The sequence below is a fragment of the Armigeres subalbatus genome, chromosome 3 (genome assembly GCF_024139115.2).
Source record: "Armigeres subalbatus isolate Guangzhou_Male chromosome 3, GZ_Asu_2, whole genome shotgun sequence".
NCBI lineage: Eukaryota > Metazoa > Arthropoda > Insecta > Diptera > Culicidae > Armigeres > Armigeres subalbatus.
In genome coordinates, this window is record NC_085141.1 from 282,760,598 (window position 1) to 282,784,069 (window position 23,472).

The window sequence follows — 23,472 nt, forward strand, 5'->3', positions numbered from 1 at the left end:
TGCGTATGTATTGAAATTAAATATAATTCATTTCTAACAAAACTATTTTTTCTGATGGCATTTAAAATCTATCGAGGAATTCAATATAACTGAACGGCATGAAGAAATTTTCAATCGGCACAATAATTTATGCAATGCAGTAAGACGACGAAATCTTTGCAATTATTTAAAAGAAAACTTTAACATAATAATTTAATGTATAAGGAAATCGTTACGGCTACATTGAACACTGAGAGAAAGTTTGCGATTTGTAGCCAGTTATCTTGAAAATTAGAATCGATCCGTGTCGAACTACGACGCCGACGCTAATTCAGCACAAACAAGAGACGAAGGACTCAACATCAAGTAGATCATCGAGGAGTATGAAATTATTAATGAAATGTATGCACTTTCAAATTAAAGTTTTCAATAAAAAAGAATCAGGAATGACGAACTTTTTTCTCTAAATAATTCAAACAGTCTTATTGGAATATGACTAAATTTATTTCAAGACACTGTTTCTAGCAACTATTTTTTTCCAAAAAAATTACACACAGTGTGACAAAAAATAGACTTGTATATTTGCAATTGTAATGCCAACAAAAACTGTTTTACACGATGTGACAAAAATAGACTTGAATGTTTGCTAATGCAATCCCTTAAAAAACATGGCACACCCGAGTTTAACTCATGCCAAAATACTGCCTTCCAAGCTGTTTTCCACTTTTAGTTTATGGCCAAGCTGTTCAAATGCGGTAGCGATATCAGCTGCCTTATCCGGATGGCACACTATCGCCGTGCGTGCTGCTGACGAAAACAATTGTTTAACGTACTTGACGCCCACACGCGCCAGATCGGCTTCGGTCACTTTCCCAACCTGCCGGACAAGCACTTGATTGTAGCCGGCCGAAACCTGCTTGAAGCTCGACAGGAATGACTGCACCACCACGTTGCCGATGCTCTTTTCCCGGGCGATAATTTCAAATATCAACGAACTGCGAGCCGATTCCAGTAAAGTTGAGTCCCACTCCGCGTCCGATTGGAGTTGTTTTTCCTGTGAAAGGTGAGAGTGTAACATCACAAGTTTGAAACTAAGCGGGATAGCGAAAGTTCGGTACGCACAGTAATTGACTTGGCCTCTTTGTAGGCAGCAACCACATTCGTTGCACGATACAGCGTAAAGTAGAGTAAACCTTCGTTCGGTCTGGGAACGATGTTGTATCCATAGGAGAATCCTTGGCCTCGAATTTGACGCCATAGAGGACCCTCAAGTTGGGTAAGGTACTGGAGGAATAGCAGCAACGGTGCAAGATCCTCGTCATTGAAATCGGTAATGGCTTTAGAGCTTTGATACAAGAAAGCACTTTCGACGCTTCCCATCCCAACTACAACACCGGTGGAATCCGTCAGATTGCCTTCCATGTTCATCAATTTCCAATCCGAAATAACGGAGAGTCTGTTGAAAAATCTCAAACATTAGGAAACGATTTTTTTACCATTAAAATCAACCTACTGTTTTTTCGTTACTTCACCAACCGGGGCCAACTTTGTCCATGGTGCCGCCAAATCGATCTGTAATCGAGCCATATCATCCCAATTGGCAGCTATATGCAATCCTAATCGGTCCGGCTGGATAATTGTTTGACGAACCTTATTTAGGTTTTCGATGACATTATTGATACCTTGTTCGTTATCCATTTTTTCGATTAAAACACTCAAAAATTTCAGCTGCTTTAGCAGGGAGCTGACACGCATGTTGCTTTCTGTAGGAAATAAAATAGATGTTTATCACTTTAAATGTAAAACAATGGTAACTTCCTTCTAATACCTACCTTCCTTGTAATACATGGCCTTCAGTAAATCTCTCACAATTGAATTGCCTTCTCGTTTGGCTTGCGCCACATCATTTACCATTTTAGAGGCGCAAACCTTGACTCGTTCCGCAGTAAATTCGGTTTTGTGCAGGAGTTCGGCGATCCAATTGATTCCGGTTTCGTACTTGCTGGGCACTACTTGCATAGACAGCGTTGCACAGCTGGAAAAGGGTCCCAAGCTGAACCGATTTGTAGATTCGATTCCCAGCCGAGCCTCAGTCTCGATGGTATCTGATTCAAGTGCTGCAACGACCGTCTCGTATGGGATCAGTTCATCACCACGTCGAATCGGTGATTCTGTGAGCAACTCCATCAGTAGCAGTAAATAGGGACGCAGTTCTGGCTCAACTGATTCGGTGTTCATCGTAACCATAAGCTGCAATGTTCCAATTTTTAGTTTTATAACACTTGATGTGAGTTAATGAACAATGCTTACGTAGCAGAAATTTGTGTGCAAATGGTAGGCTTCTGCATACACCGGCAGCTTTTGTAGATCCAATCCAGCCGGGTTCTTGTTGTCAGTCGATTTAAATATCTGCACAGGATGAAATTTTATTCCATCAACAGAAGGAACAGGAATGGAAGTTAACATCTCGTCCGGTGGAGGGATTTCGTTTGAAGCCATAGCATCAGTTAGCGCTTTTCCCTTCTTGGCCAAACCATCTGCTCCTAGAGCTGCTCGTTGTTGTTCAATACGATCCATCTCTTCCTTGGCCGATCTTTTCTGTTCATCGATACTTGGCACAGCACGAACTACAACATACTTTCCCTTGTGGAAATCAAACCGTAAAAATATTGCAATGCATACTAAATTTCAAACGTTCGTTACTTACATTTACAAGGTACTTGTTCAGCAAATCCACCCAAAATAGTTCTTTCTTTTCCTTCAGCTTCTGAAGGAATTTATTCGAGTTCAAGCGGTTAACAAACTGTAACAAAGATTAGAATCAAGTAGATAAAAATCCAAAAATGTGAAAATACTACATCTTGTTCAACTGCGCCGTACAGAACATCTCCTATTACATGAAAGGCCACATTATCATGAGGATTGCTTTCCAGATTACTCAGCGCTTCCAAAATGTATCTCTCCAGTACACTGCCCATACGCTTCATATCGATTTTCTCCTCCCCCTTGCCTATTTTCGCCAGAACTTGTTCCAGTTTTGCGTGAATATCATCCACCTTACTAAGAGGCACATTCTCGAAAGAAATGTACAGCAACGATTCCGAATTTTCAGCAATGTTGTAACCAACACGGCTAGCGAAAGGATCATCGATCTCAACGAACTCACGTTGCAGTGGACTGACTGATGTATCCGAGAGATAACGCAAAAGTACGGAACACGCTGTCAATTCTTCATATTCATTGGTGGCCTTTGGACCACGCCAAGCCACGTTAACTAAACCGCAGTCTTCTTCATCGGCGGGGTACAGGATTTTTATATTCTCTGATTTGGCTAATGGTGCCACTGGAGTTTGCCAAGGGCGAGCAAATTTCGGTAATGTTCCTTTGGAAACAATCTTTTCCTCTATCGGCTCTAATGCCTTGAAAATGTCCTCTGGCTCAATCTGACCAGTGATAATTACGTAAAGGTTATCTGGCCGATAGAATCCCGCATGATAGTCTCGCACCTTCTTATTATTAGTGCTAGTACGTAAATTGCTCATTATTCCACCAGTTTCCGAACTGTAACCGGAGTTAGGATAGACCGCTCGAAGCATATCCAAATGGATTCTGGACTCCCCGGTATTTTCTCTTCCTTGCATTTCACAGTAAACTACACCTCCATCCTCTCCTTCTTCGGAAATGTGGTGCACTTCCGTTATAAAACCCGAATCGGTCAGAGTTGGGTACAGGATATGATCCAGATAGACCGGTAACAAAGAGAGAAAACCACCACTTCCGGCTGTTGTCATCGTGTAACAAGTGTGATCGGTATCCGTCCAGGCATTAGTTCCCGATGCAAGACAACGATTGGCCACCAGATCTAAGATACCCTTAAATGGATACTTTTCCGATCCTAGGAAAATCAAATGTTCCAAAGTGTGCGGCAAGCCATCATCGTCATGTGCCTCCGTTGCCAATGCAAAATATCCGTTCACCAGCGGCCCTACAATGAATAATCGAATTACATTTTTATAAGCTTACTATCAAATGGTTCTCAATGTTTGAAACGGTGCCAAGTAGGTTCGATATCGAAATTATTCATACACACACTGCATTTATGTCCTGAAACTGATATTAAATCACTTTCATAACATAAAATAGAAACTCTTCCCTATTGAACGTATATCTAGCTTCATCATTATAATTCTTATATCTATTCACAAGCATTTCAAACCACCATCTTTCATTTTCCTTTGATCTACAACATACATGCCAGCAATGCCAGCCAATTGGAACTCACCTTCGACCTCACCTACGATGACGCTCAATCCGGTACGTTCCGAGCGATACTTCCGAACCGGAATTACTCCATTGGCGTTGGCGCTGCTGATCAACTTAAAACTCATACTGCTGGCGACGGTACGCTCACTTTCAACTGGCGATTCCTGCTGCGACGTTGTCTGCTGACGCACTGACTCCGGCGCTAATGTGTAAAACAACAGCCAACAAAAAAGCGGCACCAAGGAAACGAAAATGATGCCCTGCAATCGAAGCAATCCTGCAAAACGGAGGGTACATATCACTGTAAATCTTGTTCATAAAATAAATATCTGAAGGAAATGGATAACATTTAATTTTTGCACAAATCCCTCACCAAGATAAGAAAAAAGGGCAGTGAACTCGCCGTTCTCCGAACCGGTCACGGAAAACAATGATAATGAAAATCTGCCGGGATAACAAAACCTTGACAAAACCTGAGGGAGAGATGTGAACAGCATTATTCGATGATTGTAGAGAAATTGACAATTGCCTAAACGTCGGCTTATTCGTTAAAAAATCAAAAAGGGAAGTTTGCACTGAAATTCAAAACTATTCAAAATGAAGTTTGAAAGTACACGTAAAAAAAATTAATGTTGTTTATTATTAATATTTCTAATACACGTAAAAAAAATAATGTTGTTTATTATTAATATTTCTAATACTTTCTTGCCAAAGCAGGCGCTTAATGATATGTATAAGAAAAAACTTATCCAGCTTTCCACGTTCGCCATAATGGCGGCTGCTATAAATAAATGTGACAGTAACTGCTTCCGACGCTAAACCAGGAACTAATAACCGGGACGTGATTGTCCCGAAGAACCGATTAAAAATTCATGCAACCCAGAAGAGCTGACGAGACCAGCACCGCCAGAGGCGCTAGTGTAGTTTACTCACATTATGGTTAAATTTATTTTGAAGTGTTTCGGAAAGTGTAGACTTTTTTGACAGACGTTTTATTTACGTTTTATATCTGAAAAGCAAAACGCAAAAAGTTTTGTGGTTCCGCTCGGAAGCAATCTGCTGTGCGCCGTAGAATCTAATTAATTCGTTTTTTCACTGTCGTCGTAACCTGAGACGTCGTAACTATTTATATTCTGGATTAAGGTTTTAGTCGCCGTAGTCGTCTGTGGACAGGGAGTTGCAAGCTAGGTATTAAGAAGTCCGAAAACGTAACACAAAAAATTGAGAAGTGAATAGCGCTGGAAAAACGAACACTGCCAGATCATCATCCAGGGTGAGGACAACTGCCGCTATACCAGTATCGAAGGCGATACCAACAGCTTCAAAGCGCTGGAAGCGCTCATTTTAATCAACGTCGGGCTAGTGTCGCAGAAGACCTATTAAGCTACCGGCCCTCTGCAGGCTGGAATTGTCTAACAACCGCATTTAGACAAGACTGTGGATGGATCCAACCGAGAAAACGCCAAAGCATGATGAGGAGGACGACAATAATGTTTTGTTAGCTGATGTTTATAATTTAAATCTCGAAAAAAACGGATCAGTCTGGAACAAGGAGAATGGGGAAGTCGATCGAGACCGAATGCACCGATGAGGATTTAAACGACGGAAAAGGTTAAGCCGCAGTGATAGGAAATTACTACAGACGAGCTACCAAATAAGGTAAGTCACAAATTTTGTAGTTTGAATTTAGTGATTTATACTACTACGCACTACGGCCTGAATAACATGTTATTCAAATTGTCGACAAAACAAAAACCTCATCAAGATAGCCGAATAACATGTTACAAGGCCCTAGTGCGAACATAGTCATCCTCGGTTGATGTTTTAAGAATGTTCTGGGCTGCTTCTGAAATTATCTCGATTGTGTTTATGATTTAAAAAATCTATACTGCCGATTTTGAAAGCTCATATAACCAAATCCACAAACTATCTTACATTTGATTCTATTCGCAGCGTTGCCGTCGTCCATTGTTTCACACTGGGAGAGTTAAGCTTCAATCTAAAGGATCTGATGCAGCAATCGTGCAACCAAACCATGTACGAAGTGGACGAAACCAGAAATAAAAGCATGCATGCCTTAATAAAGATTTATTGGCCCTTCTAACATGGTACATATTTATAGCGATTCATGAACTAAATGTGACATGTCTTCAACAAACGTTCCTTTCTATGTGAAGGTAATCCTTTCGAGATTCCGAAAAGATTTTTTTTCGGGAATCCTTTGGTATATCGAAGGGAATCCTTTCGGCATTTTAAAGAATCCTTTCCGTAAATCACGTAGACTAAATTTTCACATTTTGAAACCCTCTTCCTTTAAAGACCAAGAAACCAATAATCTTGCAAAGAACATTATTTAAATATCATAATTGGATTATATGAAATGGACATCAGAAGGAAGCTTCATTTTATTGCGTCGCTTATCTTCTTCTTATTGGCATTACATTCCCCACTGAGACATTGCCGCCTCGCTGCTTTGTGTTCATTCAGCATTTCCACAGCTAAGTTTCTATTCTGCATTCGTACATCATGAGGCTAAAACGATAATACTGTTATGCCCGGGGAGGTCGTGACAATTTCCATACCGAAAATTGCCTAGACCGGCACTGGGAATCAGCATGGTCTTGCTTTATAGCCACGCATCTTACCGCTAGGCTAAGGAAGGCATGGTTTTTGAAAGATAAATATTGGCGGCGTTGTTTTGCGTAGTTTTCAACCTGTTTCGGCCCGGGTTACGATTTCAAATTGTAAAATCCACCGTTCCCTTGTTTTTCGACCGATTTGCGAGAAATTTGGAGGAAAGATGCATTAAGGTAGCCTCACACTTCGGGAATTTGGTTCGCGGATTTTTTCCCCATGCATTTTTGCATATGCGATGTTTTCGGAATTTGGACACGGAAAATCAAAATCCCGGCCCCATTCAAAATACACGGGGCTCAAAATCCGCTGGAAATTTTTCCCGAGGTGTGAGGCAGCCTTTAAACCCTATATTTTTGTGTAGATGTATTGATTTGGTGATTGGGTCTTTGGGTACGGTTTTATCGAGGGGGTCCCCTGGGTCAAATGGGGTCAAAAATAGGTCAACTTCCTTTTAATCGTAGATAACTAGTAGTAAATGCTCTTAATAACTATGCAATCGTTATTATTCATCATTTTGCAAAAGTGGGAATGGAAACTGCATGTTTGGACCTTCAAAATCCGGTTACAGATGCTCCGGGAACTTGGTTCCCCCAGGGAAGTGGTCACTTTTTGAGTTGTTCTGAAACCCAACTTGCGACACATCAAACTTCATGATTTGGCAACACAAATATAATAGAAGGCATTTGCAAAGCATCTGTGCACATTAGCCACTTCCGGAGGTTTCCTGGGAACCTGATGCCCCAAGGGAAGTGGTCACTTTTTGAGTGGTTCTGAAACCCAGCTTGCGACACATCAAACTTCATGATTTTGCAACACAAATATAATTGAAAACATTTGCAGAACTTCTGAGCGCATTGGCCACCTACGGCCGGAGGTTCCCTGGGTACCTGGTGCCCTCAGGGAAGTGGTTACTTTGAAGTGGTTCTGAAACCCAGCTTGCGACACATCGAACTCCATGATTTTGCAACGCAAATACAATAGAAGACATTTGAAGAACATCTGGGCACATTTGCCACTTTCGAGGGTTCCCTGGGAACCTGATGCCCCGAAGGAAGTGGTCACTTTTTGATTGATTCTAAAACCCAGCTTGCGACACATCGAACTTCATGATTTTGCAACGCTAATACAATAGGAGACATTTGAAGAACTTCTAAGCACATTGGCCACTTCCGGAGGTTTCCTGGAAACCCCAAGGGCCCCAAGGTAATTGATCACTTTTTGATTGATTCTGAAACCCAGCTTGTGGCACATCGAGCTTCATGATTTTTCAACGCAAATACAATAGGAGATATTTGCAAAACTTCTGAGCGCATTGGCCACTTCCGGAGGTTCCCTGGGAACCTGATGCCCCAATGGAAGTGGTCACTTTTTGAGTGGTTCTGAAACACAGCTTGCGACACATCAAACTTCATGATTTTGCAACACAAATACAATAGAAGGCATATGCTCAGCATCTGGGCACATCGGCCACTTCCGGAGGTTCCCTGGGAACCTGATGCCTTTTTTGAGTGATTCTGAAATCCAGCTGGCGACACATCGAGAACATGATGCCCCAGCTTGTGACACATCAAACTTCATCTCTTTTCATCACAAATAGACATTTATAAACATTAGAGACTTCTACAGAGCATCTGAGCACATTGGCCATATCCTGAAGCTTCTTGTGAACCTGGAGCCCTATGAGAGGTGGTACCTTTTTTAGTGATGCTGAAACCCAGCTTGCAAAACATCAAACTTCATGATTTTGCAACAAAAATTCCTTAGAAGGCATTTGCAGAGCATCTGGGCACATTGGCCACTTCCGGAGATTCCCTGGGAAGCTGGAGCTCTCAGGGAAGTGGTCGCTTTTTGAATATTTCTGAAACCCAGCTCACAACACGTCAAGTTTTCTGATTTTGTAATACAAATTCAATAGAAGACATTGGCAGAGTATCTGGGCACAATGACCTATTGCGGAGGTTTCCTGTAAACATACAGCATTTTACAACCTTGGGTGGTTATGAAACCCAGCTTGCGACACATGGAACTTGATGATTTTTTACCATAAATAAGTTGGAGGCATTTGCAGAGCATCTGAGGACATTGAGGTCATTCGCTGGAGTCCTCGCCAAACACCCCCACCCTCCCCAAGGGAAGCAGTCACTGTTTGGCAGGTCCTGAAACCCAGCTTGCTATATATCATGGCATCACTACATGATTTTGCAACATGAATACAATAGACAACATAAGCAGAACAGCAAGACCAATTGAATACTTCTTGAGCTTCGCGAGATGCCTGTGCAGCCAGAAAAGTGATCACTTTTTTATGGTACTCCAGCTTGCGACATATCAAGCTCCTCCTGGAACCTGGTGTCTTTGGCGTAGTCAGAAAATGTGTGTGGGAGGGGGGTCTGAAAAAATATTATTCGGGAGGGCTCGAAAACAAATTTTCTTCTAAAAATTTTGGCTCTAGGTGGGGGGGGGGGGTTTATGTCCAAAACTCCGTCCGTGGCTACGCACCTGATCTTAAGGTAAGTGGACATTGTTAGGTGGTTTTGAAAGCTATATAGCAACAACATGCTGTAAAATTAATTGCATATTATTCGGCAACTCGGCCGTACGAAAACCATTTTTTTGTTAAATATCTTGGCTGTGCATATGCCCAGCATATGTTTCGAAATGGACAAATTGATATGAAATTTGCGAAAAAGAATCCACGTGTCTTGGAGGGACTCGAACCCTCAACCTCCTACTCTCTCAGCCCAGTCCGTTACTGGGGGGCATGGAGTGCGATCCTCTTGTTTAATAAACAATGTGCACTCGCTTCACTGTGGATATACAACAGTAAAGCACATGTGGAGATCGGCCAAATCAAGCATCCGAAAGATATTCAATTTGCAAAAAAGTGAGCTAACCGCGGTGGATGTTGGTACTCGGATTCTGATGGCTTTTCCGCAAACGTGACCTTTAAGTGGTCTTGTTGTGTAGGGGTTATCACGCCTATCTAGAGAGTAGGAGGTTGAGAGTTCGAGTCCCTCCAAGACACGTGGATTCTTTTTCGCAAATTTCATATCAATTTGTCCATTTCGAAACATATGCTGTGCATATGCACAGCCAAGATATTTAACAAAAAAATGCTGTAAAATATTTTGGGGCCTTCCTTAGCCGTGCGATAAGATGCGCGGCTAAAAAGCAAGACCATGCTGAACAAAGCTGGGTAAGATTCCCAGTTCGGTGCAGGAAAGGTTGCTCCGAAACACACAGTAGATTATTTGGAGAAAACAAAATCTTTCAGTTTGATGTGTCGCAGGCTGATTTTCAGAACCAACTAAAAAAGGCCACTTCTCTGGGGGCGTAAGGTTCCCAGGGAACCCTCGGAAGTGGCCGATGTGCTCAGATGCTGAGAAAATGCCTACTTTTGTATTTGTGTTGCAAAATCATGAAGTTTGATGTGTGGCAAGCTGTGTTTCAGAACCACTCAAAAAGTGACCACTTCTCTTTGGTCATCAGGTTCCCAGGGAACCTTCGGAAGTGGCCAATGCGCTCAGAAGTTTTGCAAATATCTCCTATTGTATTTGCGTTGCAAGATCATGAAGTTCGATGTGTCGCAAGCTGGGTTTCAGAATCAATCGAAAAGTGGCCACTTCCCTGAGGGCTTCAGGTTCCCAGGGACCCTCTGGAAGTGGCTCATGTGCACAGATGCTCTGCAAATATCTTCTATTATATTTGCGTTGCAAAATCATGAAGTTGGGTTTCAGAGTCAATCAAAAAGTGCCCACTTTCCTTGGGGTATCAGGTACCCAAGGAACCTCCGGAAATGGCCAATGTGACTAGATGTTCTGCAAATATCTTCTATTGTATTTGCGTGGTAAAATCATGAAATTCGATGTGTCGCAAGCTGGGTTTCAGAACCACTTACAAAGTGACCACTTCCATGAGGACACCAGGTTCCCAGGGAACCTCCGGAATTGGCTAATGTGCACAGATGCTCTACAAAAGCCTCCTATTGTATTTGTGTTGCAAAATCATGAAGTTTGATGTGTCGAAAGCTGGGTTTCAGAACCACTCAAAATGTGACCACTTCCCTCGTGGCATCAGGTTCCGAGGGAACCTCCGGAAGTGGCCAATGTGCCCAGATGCTCTGCAAATTTCTTATATTGACTTTGCGTTGCAAAATCATAGAGTTCGATGTGTCGCAAGCTGGGTTTCAGAGCCAATCAAAAAGTGACCACTTCCCTGAGGGCACCAGGTACCCAGGGAGCCTCCGGAAGTGGCCAATGCGCTCAGAAGTTCTGCAAATGTTTTCAATTATATTTGTGTTGCAAAATCATGAAGTTTGATGTGTCGCAAGCTGGGTTTCAGAACCACTCAAAAAGTGACCACTTCCCTTGGGCATCAGGTTCCCAGGAAACCTCCGGAAGTGGCTAATGTGCGCAGATGCTTTGCAAATGCCTTCTATCATATTTGTGTTGGAAAATCATGAAGTTTGATGTGTCGCAAGTTGGGTTTCAGAACAACTCAAAAAGTGACCACTTCCCTGGGGGAACCAGGTTCCCGGAACATCTGTAACTGGATTTTGAAGGTCCAAACATGCAGTTTCCATTCCCACTTTTGCAAAATGATGAATAATAACGATTGCATAGTTATTAAGAGCATTTACTACTAGTTATCTACGATTAAAAGGAAGTTGACCTATTGCCTTTCTCGTACAACTAAGTTGTACCGAAAGGCTATCATTTCACTCCAAAATCGAACTTTTGATAGAAGTCCCGGAGACCCATAGTGTTATATACCATTCGACTCAGCTCGATGAGCTGAACAAATGTCTGTCTGTCCGTGTGTGCGTGTGTGTGTATGTGTGTGCGTGTGTGTGTGCACAAAATGCCATAAAAAACATTAGCCAAATTTTCACATAGAAATTCTTAATCGATTTTCTTGCAACAAGTTGCATCCGACAGAGACTAAAACGCTGTTGATCACTATTGATTTGCATAATAATTGCAAATTGCAAAAAAATAGATAATATTAAAATAATGATGAGACATAGTCACATAGAACAATAATGTGTTATGAAAAATGCCTTGCATCTATGAATATTTTATCCGTGGCTTCCCATTAAGAGTTTCATCGTACTATAAAGATGCTCGTGTTGCACGCATTTAGGCGTAAGTATGCTCTTCGTTCAGATTCATAGTACTATGTACATAGTACTAAATTGTCCGAAAGTCAAAATTCGAACATAGGAAATTCGAGAAACTTTTGGCAGCGCCATCTGTCGTCTACTAGTGTAAATTTTCTATCATAACATAGGACGGTGTAACTGTTTTGCCTTTCTTGTACATCATCGAGGTGTAAGCGTAATAGCCTATTCAGATTACGCCATTAATGACATAATAATTGGCGTTTCAGGGTAAATACGCTTTATGATGTCATTATTTACGTAATATTCCATACATTTTGCGCTGTCAAAAGATACCCACTAAAAAGAATTTATTACGAACAATTATTACGAGAGAGCTTTCGTTCTAACTGGAATGCAGGGAGAAATTCAACAAAACAAAACTGACAAGCGTCACGCTCTCTTTGCCAGAGAGAAAATTCTCTCTGTTTTCATTTCGTTTCGTAGTTGACAGTCATGCTCTTTCTGTCGCAGCAGGGTCGAATGCATGTACGGGGATGGCAAGCTACGCCATCTTTGTCACATGTTTTCTGAATCACCAATACGAGTGCACTGCGAATGCAACATAAACATTTGCGAGGGTGAAAATGATATAAAACGAACAAAGGCATAGACAGTACCTTGTGTCATTAGCATTCTAAATTATGAGCAAATAAGTTGAACATTCTTAAGTTTGAAGCATGAAATCGAGTGTATAATTGTTTTAATTGTTATTTCGTTAATTTTTTCTCTATTTTCTCATGATTGTATCATGTTGCATTATTGAGTGGTATGGACGTTTTGCATCATATTCTCCTGTAAAAACGTAAACATTCAAAATTCACGCACATCACACAAAAAAAAATCGTTGGTGAAACTAAGAAAACGTTGGTAAAATTAAGAAAATTAGTTAGTGATTTTCAGTAGAAAGTATAGAATTGTTAAATCTACAATTAAAAAAATGTCACCTCGGGAAGAACTTCAACAAGAGCTAACTTTTCAAAATAAACAGTTTTCTCTCAAATCGACAAGAAATTTTACAATAGAATCAACTAATTATACTTTCAAAATAACAAGTTGTTTTCATTCTTAATCCCACATGTGCATTTTCAATTCAAATTTGTCAATAATAAAATATACAGATTTATGAATAATTATTTTGTTTCCATTTTATTTTCTATTTTTATTAATCGCTTTCACGTCGGCTCGATCGGCCCGCTGTGTTGATGTTATTGAGCAGCTTTTCCGAATGTCGCAGCAAACATCAGTGGGGTGCCTTCGCTTTGGAAGGCATTCTCCCGATTCCAGAAGGCACCATTGCCGCACAGTTCAGGGATGTTTCTTCTGTAAAGGAAAGATAGTACTGAAGCTCGCTGCGTATTAAATAATAATCGGATTACCTTCGGTATCGACTCAAGATGTAAAGGACGACCAACGCACTTAATTTAACACAGATTAGAACTTTAAGCGAGCTTTGCAGTCGACGCTAGCACCTGGATCGTTAATCCGCGCATTTTTTTTTTCGACCAAGCTAATGCAGCTTCTTCGGTGTTCGGCTTGCTGGCTTGTTATCAAAAAATCCATATGCCATAATCCATCTCAGCAAAATTTTCTTCCCTGACACATACATGAGTTTTCGGATGGTGGTCAGCAGACTGGCCCCTTTATGCTGTCTTCTGAAAAAAGTAAAGGTTCCCATTTAAATACAATGAAAAATCTATACAGAAATTAAGAACTTACTTGTCCTCTAGCACAATAAACCTTTGAAACGGAACATTTTTGTAGTTTTTTATTTTCATTTTGACAGATCGTTGCGAGCTGCCAGTTTGATTATTTGTTGTGTCTAGTGTTGCCAGAAATACGAAATGAAAAAGTTATTTCGACTATTTTACAAGTTTTATTCTGAGTGCTCTCACTGTTAAAATAACAATTTTAACCTGAGAAAAAAACTGTCAAATCATACATTTTGCATTTGGATTAAATATTTTAGCACTCAAAAATACCAAATTTTTCCAACTTTCAAAATAAGATATAGAAAATGTTAAAATCACAACTTTTTTTCGTTCTGTGTAATAACGGGGGAAAGCGATGGTCATGTACATAGTACTAAATTGTCCGAAAGTCAAAATTCGAACATAGGAAATTCGAGAAACTTTTGGCAGCGCCATCTGTCGTCTACTAGTGTAAATTTTCTATCATAACATTAGACGGTGTAACTGTTTTGCCTTTCTTGTACATCATCGAGGTGTAAGCGTAAAGGCTACATTTATTACCTTTTTACGCGAGAAAGGCGCCATCACCGCTAGGTGGATTAATCTGGGTTTTTTGACCCCATTTGACCCAGGGGACCCCCTCGATAAAACCGTACCCAAGGACCCAATCACCAAATCAATACATCTACACAAAAATATAGGGTTTAATGCATCTTTCCTCCAAATTTCATGCAAATCGGTCGAAACACAAGAGAACGGTGGATTTTACAATTTGAAATCGATACCCGGGCCGAAACGGCTTAACGCTTTTTCCTGATGCACACCCGCGTCTTTTTGACGCCGCTTACACTCAGCGTTGAAAAGACGCTACGTGCACGTGCCCATGGGCATCGGACCTAATGCTGTTCGGTTGAGAAGGAGTGTTGAATAGCAACCGAGCGCTATGGGCTAGCAACATCGAATAACATTTCCTGTAGTAGGCTAGAACCTGAATGAATAAAATTATGTCACGTCCATTGTTACCGTTACTTAAACCAGACCTGTTTTCCGTCAACTCTGCCTATCTTAATACCATCAGCCGTATGTACTTCTGCAATCAGTTGAGTAGATGGTAGTAGTGAGTCAACGTACATCATTTAGAAAATTTACACAAGATTTCCAATAAAATTTGTTCTAGCTTAAATATCTGTTATCTGTGGTGGAACTTTAGAAGGAACCCTTAGTGGAACTCCTGGATGAATCCTTGGTGGAACTTCCGGAGGAATCTCTGGTGGAACTCCTGGATGAATACTTGGAGGAACTTCTCGAGGAATCCCTGGTGGATTTTATATTTGAACTCTTAGCGAAATCCTTAGTATGCCTTATACGGTGGAATCCCTGGTGAAACTTCTGGAGGAATCCTTGGTGGAGCTCCTGAAGGAATCTTTGATGGAACTCCTGGAAGAATCCTTAGTGGAACTCTTGGAGGAATCTCTGATGGAACTTCTGGAGGAATCCCTGGTTGAACTCCTGGTGAAACTTCTGGAGGGATCCTTGATGAAACTGCTGGATGAATCCTTGTTGGAACTTCTCGATGAATCCCTGTTGGAACTTCCTAGAGCAATCCTTAGTAGGCCTCCTGGAGGAATCCCTGATAGAACTCCTAAGTCGAGTCAAGTACGAGAAACTGAAGACGACCTTACTGTTGAGGTCGAAATACGTATCTGTCAAGGTACAATTAAGTGGTGGAATTAAATGGGATTGTACAAACTCGTCTTATGACAAGTCCTGAGGGAATTTCTGGTGAAACTTCTGGAGGAATCCCTGGTGGAACACCTGGATAAATCCCTGTAAGGAGTTCCTAGAGGAATGCTTAGTAGGCCTCCTGGATCCCTGGTGGAACTTCTGGATGAATCCTTGGTGGAACTTCTGGAGAAAACCCTGGTGGAATTTCCTGGAGGAATTCTTGGTGGAACTCCTGAAGGAATTCCTGGTGAAACTTTTAGTGGAATCCCTGGTGAAACTTCTGGAGAAATCCTTGGTGTAACTTCTGGAGCAATCTTTGGAATCTGGATAAATCCTTGATGAAACTTCTTGATGAATCTCTGTTAGGAGTTCCTAGAGGAATGCTTAGTAGGCCTCCTGGAGGAATCCCTGATGGAACTTCTGGCTGAATCCTTGGTGGACCAGTAACAATCGTGAACGGAAATGAACGTCTGTCCGGCTCGTTCACACAACAAAGACGTCAGCATCATGTGGCTTGAATCCAACGAGTGCACAAACTTGTCATAAGACGAGTTTATACCATCCCATTGAATTCCACCACTTAATTGTATCTTGACAGATACGTATTTCGACCTCAACAGTAAGGCCGTCTTCAGTGTCTCGTACTTGACTCGACTTACGAGACACTGAAGACGGCCTTACTGTTGAGGTCGAAATACGTATCTGTCAAGATACAATTAAGTGGTGGAATTCAATGGGATGGTATAAACTCGTCTTATGACAAGTGAAGACATTCCACTAAAAAGCTCAAAATAATTTTCTTATCGAGTGCACAAAGTTAGGAGGGAATGCATTCTTCTGTTTCATGATGTTTTGCTTTTCGTACGAGTCCATTGAGAAATGTTCCGGCATGTGGTTCGCCTTGGAGGACATCGGCCTATCGGAGCGGTTGTATGGCTGAACCACCAGCAGGCCAAGCGGTGTGATCCATTCGACGTTCCTCGCGCATACGGCGGAGATGAGCCTTGCACAATCGGTAAACCAATCTTGAATTTCTCTAGCCGACGTGAACATTTCGCTCAAGGCATTGAAGGTTTTCACCGTTAAGTAGCTGGAAGCGGACCAAACCCATTCTTTGGGAAAATCGTTGATGTATTCCAACTGGCGGGCGATTTGCTTCCGAGCACCGAAGCGCGTTACGCCGTACACAGTGGTCATGACAGTTAACTTTCCGTTGTATGTGACCTTTGAGGATCTGTGCAACTTTCACGCCGTTCTCAGAATCTTTGGTACGTTTTTCTTCCACTAAAGCAGCTACCGTACTGTATACATCCTGGGGTACATGAGATGGGGCGAGATTAACGCTCTTTGCTCCAACCGTATCTCGACCCAACGCTGCATAGTGCTGTAGACCATTGCACGAACCATCTTGATGGATAGGAAAGCCACTCATGAATGTTGCTGGATCAGGGCATCGAAGCACCTTTGCAACTTCTATGCAGCATCCCAAAGTTTGTCACGGTTCGTCAGATGTACTTCACCACATTCGACCGGTCAAGGATCGATCAGAAGAATCCAAAATATCGTCCATTATTTCGTCTGCGTACTTCAAACGATCCTCAACTGACTCTCGCTTCTTCAATCCGGTTAGATTGATGCAATGCAACTTCAACCATTTAAAGCAATCTTGACCCAAGGGCTTCTTTTGGTGAAAGATCATCAAACTGCGAGCCAGATCGTGTTGGTTCAAATGGGGTGGAATCGGGTATACTCTTCAACGAAAATCTATGTTTTGCGGAAGCATTTACGTTGATTTTCATATCGTTTTTAATAATATTGTATAGAAACTTTCCTACACCGCAAACCGCAGCTCTGGGCTTTTCTTCCGACAACACATCGCAATACAAACTGTAGATTTCACACGTCATGTCCAACACTCCGCTTTTTCGTTTTTGCTCCACGTTATATCGAGACTCAACCTTGTAGCCAAGTTCTTTTTGCAGTTGCGATTGGACATAACTGAATGTATCTGATCCCTCAAGCAACATCTGGGCTTCATCCAAGATAATTTCGGTGAACTGTGCCACGCTCAGAACCATGAGGTACGGAAACAGGTTAATGGCACGGTTAGATTTTGATTCTATTACTGCTTTCAATGTGTTAAGATCCCGGTGGAATGCCAAAGTGATTTGTTTTGCCCAAACTTTCCGAAGCTCTTCAAGTTCTTTGCGCTAGAATTAAAAAAAAGTGTTTTAGAAATTGTTGATTGGGAAAATAACCAATTTTAATGGTATGGGAGGTAATCTACAAACAATCCTCTATGAGGAAAGTTCGAGGCTCTGTATTGTTGAAAGTCACCTTCAATAAGTGTCACTACTTACGTATTGCTTAACTGTATCATTTGGATGCTCTTCACCGTTAGGTGCCCCTTCAATTCCAATTCCACTTGAGCTTTGCTAAATTCTTCCAGTTGGTCCCGCGTAAATCCTGCCTTCGGTTCCATTATTTCAGAACCAGCAACTTTAACATCTCCTCCACTGATATGCCTTTCGTTGGGAGGCCTGACATTCTCGTTGAGTGAGTTCAATAGGTGATTGTCATACAGCAACGGTGGAGCAGTATAGTTATTAGGTGTGTACTCCGGCTTCAACTCACAGAACAAATTCAGCACAGTTGGAGATGTTCCGGAGATGTTGATGTTGATTTTTGATGAAGTGAAAAAACAAAACACAATGCTGTCATGTTTTGCACGGAAAGCAAATGATGGAGAAAAACTGACAACTGACTTGGTGTCTTTTCATTTGTATACCTAGAACTCTACACATCGATGGAGACTACAAGCGCAACACGGAAAAATCCCGAGTGTCGCGTCCCGGTTATTAGTTCCTGGCTAAACTGTATTCGACGCTGGTTGTTGTCTTAGTAACCATTTTCACATTGTTTATTTATTGTTTTCAGAAAAGGCCAAACACGAGGAAAATGGAGAAAAAATTGTTACAGCTGCTATTGATAATTGTAAACTAATTATTGTTGTTACAAATACATTTCGTATTTTCATTTTAGGTAGAAGTAATTCTCCCCGTTTGTTAGTTGTCGCCGATATTAACTTTAACAGCATCATTATCGAACGCGAGCATTTTAATCACCCGCGCAGCGCTTTCATTTTAGTTTCGTCACTCACTTCCGTATCGGTCACTATTTTCGGCTCTCAATTTGATTGCTGTATTCCGTACCGGTGACGTTTGACAGTTGACAGTTCATCAAATAGCAGCGCTCTTATCGCGCTACCAAATTTGGTCACCTGTCAGTCGCGCTACTGTTATAGCAGCGCGTTTAGTAGCGACCGGTAAAGTGTTAAGTAATGATACTGCGCTGCCAAACGGCTTAAACTCACCACCGGTAATCTTGCTCTAAGAAGATCTTTTCCAAATTTTAAGAAGATCGATTCCAAAACTCGGCATGTCTATATGAAGCGCAGAACTTTCATGCAAACATCAACTCCGACGAGAAGTTCTACTGCAGATGCGAGAAGCTGTAATGTGTTCCGATTTAAATCAGATGTGTGGATGATTGCAGATGTTAATCCATATCAAGAAACAGCGATAATACTAAGATCCCATGAAACAAAACCTGACGTTGTTTCATTTATTTCGTTGTGTAGGGCATGGTGTACCTATGTGCTGATTGAAGTTTAATAGCCATCACCCATCATCAGAAAAAATCGATATTTGAGGTGTTCTCATTTTATGAAGGTGCTAAGATTTTTTTTAAATTAAAAAACACAAATTTTCATGCTACATACACAGAGAAAAAAAAAGTTGGGATTCCAACATTTTCTAATTTCATTTTAACAATGTAGGAAATTTAGTGTTTTTAAGAGCTAAAACTTTTCATTCGATTGTAAAGTTAATAGATTTGAATGTTTTTTTCTAGTTTGAAATTCTTATTTTTACGAATACCATAAATCTACAATTTACCAAGATGCTACATAAACTATATCCGAAGATGGGTAAATTTTTACCCATTTTGTGGGAATCTGGCTTTTTAACAATGGGTGAATAAATACCCATTTTATGACATAAACTGCGTTTACCCATTAATGGGTAAATCGAGTTTACCCATTAAATGGGGAGAGACACTTCTAGCGAAAATGGGTGTTTTTTCACCCATTAATGGGTTTTCGCAAACAACCGTTGCAATAAATAAAATTTTGGTTTTTTTTTGTTCGTGTTTTTTGCTGCGTGTTGGCTGCGCACCTCCTGTACCGGTAAAAAATTCAGTTCAGTGCATGAATTTGGCGCAGCCAGATTGGTACAACCGTAATGAACCGGTTCGAGTCAAAATCGGTTTTCATCGGGATGGCTTTTGTGCTAACGTATTTTTTCGCTTCGCCCATGAAAAATTTTTGCTTAAGAACGCGCTTTTGAAAAGTATTTTTCTTTAGTTACTTCTACACTTTGAGCGTTCAATTGTGGATTGATTGAATTAGTGCAGACTTTAGTACGCCAGGTAATAAAAATTTCGCATCTAAAAGGTGTCAATCAGATTTTCAACGGTTGCCGAAAATAATGGATGTGTCCGTCGTAGGAATGGATCCTTTGGACGAAATTGAGTAAGTGTTCCTAACGATTTTGTTGAATATAAAACTAATAGACTCACATTTTAAAATTATTCTTGTTCGCTACTTGTTTTGTTTACCTCCAGGCAAAATGTAATTCAACAGGCGCATGAAATAACAACAAACTCTGTTCGAAGGATTCGGGAGCTTTGGACGGAGATTTTCGATGAACACATCTGCCAGGACCACATGAGTCGTCTTCCGGAGCATATTCAGACATTTTTCGAAGAGGTTTACGAGGAAAGTGAGGGCCGGAAGCGAAAAATTGTAGAAGCTATCGAGGCGCTGCGACATGAAGCCTGCAATCTCAAACGGCTGCTGCAGGAAGATCCGGGAGATCTGGAGCCTCTACCGGGGACGCCTTTGCACATGATCCAGATCAGTTTGGATCGGAGCCTGGAGTTTATGCGGGAAAAGTTGAAACTACGCCACGATCAAATCGACGAGTATCTGTTCGAGCAGGAAACACTATGTGAAGGTAGGCAAGGGCTTTACATTAGACACAACTTCTTTATAGCCAAATCATAGTCATAAGATAAATATATTTAGATTCTGTGGCAATTGTGAAAAATATGACAAATGAATGCTTAGTTTCGTATTTATGTGTAAATTCTTTTCAGAGCTAGGCGAAATCCCAAGAGAATTAAAGAAAGACCCCCTCCCGTCAGAAGCTGACATATGCGAATTCCGATCCTATTTGGATAATCTTCGTGCGGAGAAGCTGCAACGGTTTGATGACATATCAGCAATGCGTCGTGAAATTAAAATAATGATGAACCTACTGGAGATAGTACCTCAATCGGACCGGCAAGAGGAGCTGATCAATGCGCGTAATTTTCCGCCAACGAGATACAACCTTACCGAGCTACGCCATTTGCATGAAATGGTTCGTTCACAATCGGAAGATTTAAAGGAAAATATCGATCGAATCCGGGACAAGCTACAAACTTTGTGGACCTATCTCGCCATAAGTCCATCAATCGTGAAACGATTTCAGAAGTATGACGATTACACACAGACCACCTACGACAAGCTGTTTGCCGAGCTGGACCGGTGCGAGACACTTCGACGGGAAAATATCCAGGCGTTTGTTGATCGAACCCGGGTTGAAATCGTACAATGGTGGGATAAATGTCTCAAATCAGAGGAAGAGCGCTCACGTTTTTCCACATTCAAAAGCGATGTATACAACGAAGATTTACTAACATTGCACGAAATGGAATTGAGCGATTTGAAAGAGTTCTATCGGAATAATGAAATTATCTTCCAGTTGGTCGAACAACGCAAAGAAATGTGGGAAAAAATGATATCATTGGAGCAAAAGTCCAACGATCCCTCCAGATACAATAACCGCGGAGGTAAGCTGCTCGAAGAGGAAAAGGAACGCAAGCGGATCAATGTTCAGCTACCGAAAATCGAGAACAAACTATTGGAAGCTTGCAAGCGATATGAGCTCGAGAATAAACGTAAATTCACGGTATTCGGTGAATACATCGAGGAAGTGGTTCGCGAACAGTGGAAGAGGCGCGAGGAAGGAAAGCTGCATTCCAGCGCTCGGAAAAAGGCAAATATGGCCACTCCCACCGCCAATAATCGAACGGCTATGGCGCGAACCCCGAAAACGGCCGAGACCTTGATCAAGCACACCAGCATCAGCAGTCGGACGAGACATGCTGCTGGGATGACCGCTGAAATGTCGCTTAAAAGTTCCGCCAGCAAGTTACTTTCGGCATCGAAACTATCATCGGCAGGGATCAAACGAAAACTACCCTCGCCGAAAACCGGCGCCGTCAAACGGTCTCTTCTTAAGGATTTAAACAGCCCGAGAACGTTTCTAAAGCCCGGAATGCCGTTGTCGACTGGTAAAAATCGATTAGCACAGAAATCCCCCGGAAAAATTCCAACCATCAAAGTATACGATACCAAGGGTGGATCATCGGCTGCTCAAAAAAGGGTAAGTTGCCGAATTTAGAATGCTTTTCAGTGAATACTTTTTTTTGTGCTGTGATGGATCATTTAGCCTTTTTTTTTTTTTTACCATAGTTTTTTATCCCTCTAATAATCTCCTAACTTGATTGAATAAAAAATTGTTACTTCCGTACTTGATGTGACATGCCATAACACTGCAATGTGTTCTATTTATGTCTTACGACTTTTCAATTTCTCTATTAGACGGATTCAATAATACAATTAAACTCAATTTGTAGCGATCTCGGCGAAAATCTCAAAACAAATCACGTCGCAGTGCAAACAAAATCCGTCCTGAAATAGTTATATCATCCAGCACAAATACCACACTGCAGTCGGAATCGGTTTCGTACGAGAATTTCGAGGTAAGTACTTCAGAGCTTATGTTCGATCGAATAAACCCTAACCCCTTCCTCCCATCCCATCTTTGCAGAACTTTTTCGAGAGCAACACACCGAACCGGTCCTCCCTGATGCCAGGTCGCGGCGAACTGGGGGCAGCAATTGCTGCAACTCGCGCCAACACCCGCCGTCAGTACCGTAACCACGGCATCTCGCAGCTAAATGCCACCGGTAACCCGCTCAGCACTCCGTCCAAGATCACCTTCCGGAATCCGACGGCTTCGTCTACGATGTTGGCCACCACGCTGCGATCTCCGAGCAACACCACGGCCAGCGGCAAGAAGATTATGTCCACCGCGAAAAATTGTCCAATAATTTTCTAAGCTAGAAATGTTGATTGCAAATCAGTTCAATCGTCTGGCACCCTCCGTTCTATGAACATTCGATAGGGTTGGCAATATGTTAAATGTTATATTGTTCTAATGATTTATACCCAGCTAGCAGTACAACACCCGAAACGATTAGTAGTCGATAAGTTATTTAAGCCCTTTTTCTCGTATTCCGTTTTCTTTTTTCTTGTATTATACACATAATTTTAACTATACTGAATAGAAAGAGAAACATATTTTTAGTTAATTTTTAACATGCTTGTGATTGAAATAATTTTACGACTTTTTTTATTTCGAACATTTGAATATGGAATTGCGTAAAGTCCTCGAAAAAAAATTAAGGTAAATTTTCCTCAAGCATTAATTTGAGTCATTTGAAACAGAAAGGATCGTAGATCCATTCTTCTGTATAAAGCTTATCAGAACTGTAAAACAACAGTCTATCAATAAATTCAGAGTTTGGAAACAGAACCCATTTTTTTTTAGATGTTCAAAGCCTGTCCATTGTCGATAACTTCCTATATTAGTCGCAGCCAGAGGCGCATCCACGTTCTGAGTCGTAGGTAGGACAAACAGGAAATGCCGATTTGGGCAACAGTTCTGATCAACAGTTTCTTACTTACACTTAAGAGCAGAGCAGAGAACTCTATGACCTCTCATAGGTGCCACGGAAGATTTTGGAACAGTTAGTGTGGAAGCTATAACAATTTTGGTATTTAACATA

General features: G+C 41.3%; 2 protein-coding genes, 1 long non-coding RNA gene and 1 pseudogene across 4 annotated transcripts; 1 reads left to right on the forward strand and 3 right to left on the reverse strand.

Moving 5' to 3' along the window:
* Nucleotides 1-461: 461 nt before the first annotated feature.
* LOC134224668 (uncharacterized protein C05D11.1-like) lies at nt 462-4,770 on the reverse strand. 2 transcript variants are annotated; one of them, XM_062704156.1, is made up of 9 exons: nt 4,616-4,770; nt 4,262-4,519; nt 2,838-3,964; nt 2,687-2,782; nt 2,290-2,622; nt 1,812-2,229; nt 1,493-1,742; nt 1,102-1,435; nt 462-1,033 (listed from the first exon to the last, which is right to left on the reverse strand). In XM_062704156.1, the coding sequence occupies exons 1-9, from the start codon at nt 4,737-4,739 to the stop codon at nt 668-670; spliced, it is 3,306 nt and encodes a 1,101-aa protein (XP_062560140.1). In that variant the 5' UTR covers nt 4,740-4,770; the 3' UTR covers nt 462-667. The 2 variants fall into 2 exon arrangements, with proteins under 2 accessions (XP_062560140.1, XP_062560141.1); XM_062704157.1 differs by having other exon boundaries at nt 4,262-4,571; nt 4,616-4,715.
* Nucleotides 4,771-13,101: 8,331 nt separating this feature from the next.
* LOC134224671 (uncharacterized) lies at nt 13,102-15,809 on the reverse strand. The gene is made up of 3 exons (XR_009983016.1): nt 13,757-15,809; nt 13,417-13,692; nt 13,102-13,360 (listed from the first exon to the last, which is right to left on the reverse strand). It is a non-coding gene; the product is annotated as an uncharacterized LOC134224671 (long non-coding RNA).
* A 375-nt stretch (nt 15,810-16,184) lies between these two features.
* On the reverse strand, nt 16,185-19,457 carry LOC134222507 (DNA-directed RNA polymerase, mitochondrial-like; annotated as a pseudogene).
* Nucleotides 19,458-19,760: 303 nt separating this feature from the next.
* LOC134224670 (protein regulator of cytokinesis 1-like) lies at nt 19,761-23,219 on the forward strand. The gene is made up of 5 exons (XM_062704159.1): nt 19,761-20,044; nt 20,137-20,528; nt 20,671-22,004; nt 22,258-22,383; nt 22,452-23,219. The coding sequence occupies exons 1-5, from the start codon at nt 20,001-20,003 to the stop codon at nt 22,740-22,742; spliced, it is 2,187 nt and encodes a 728-aa protein (XP_062560143.1). The 5' UTR covers nt 19,761-20,000; the 3' UTR covers nt 22,743-23,219.
* The last annotated feature ends 253 nt before the right edge of the window (nt 23,220-23,472 follow it).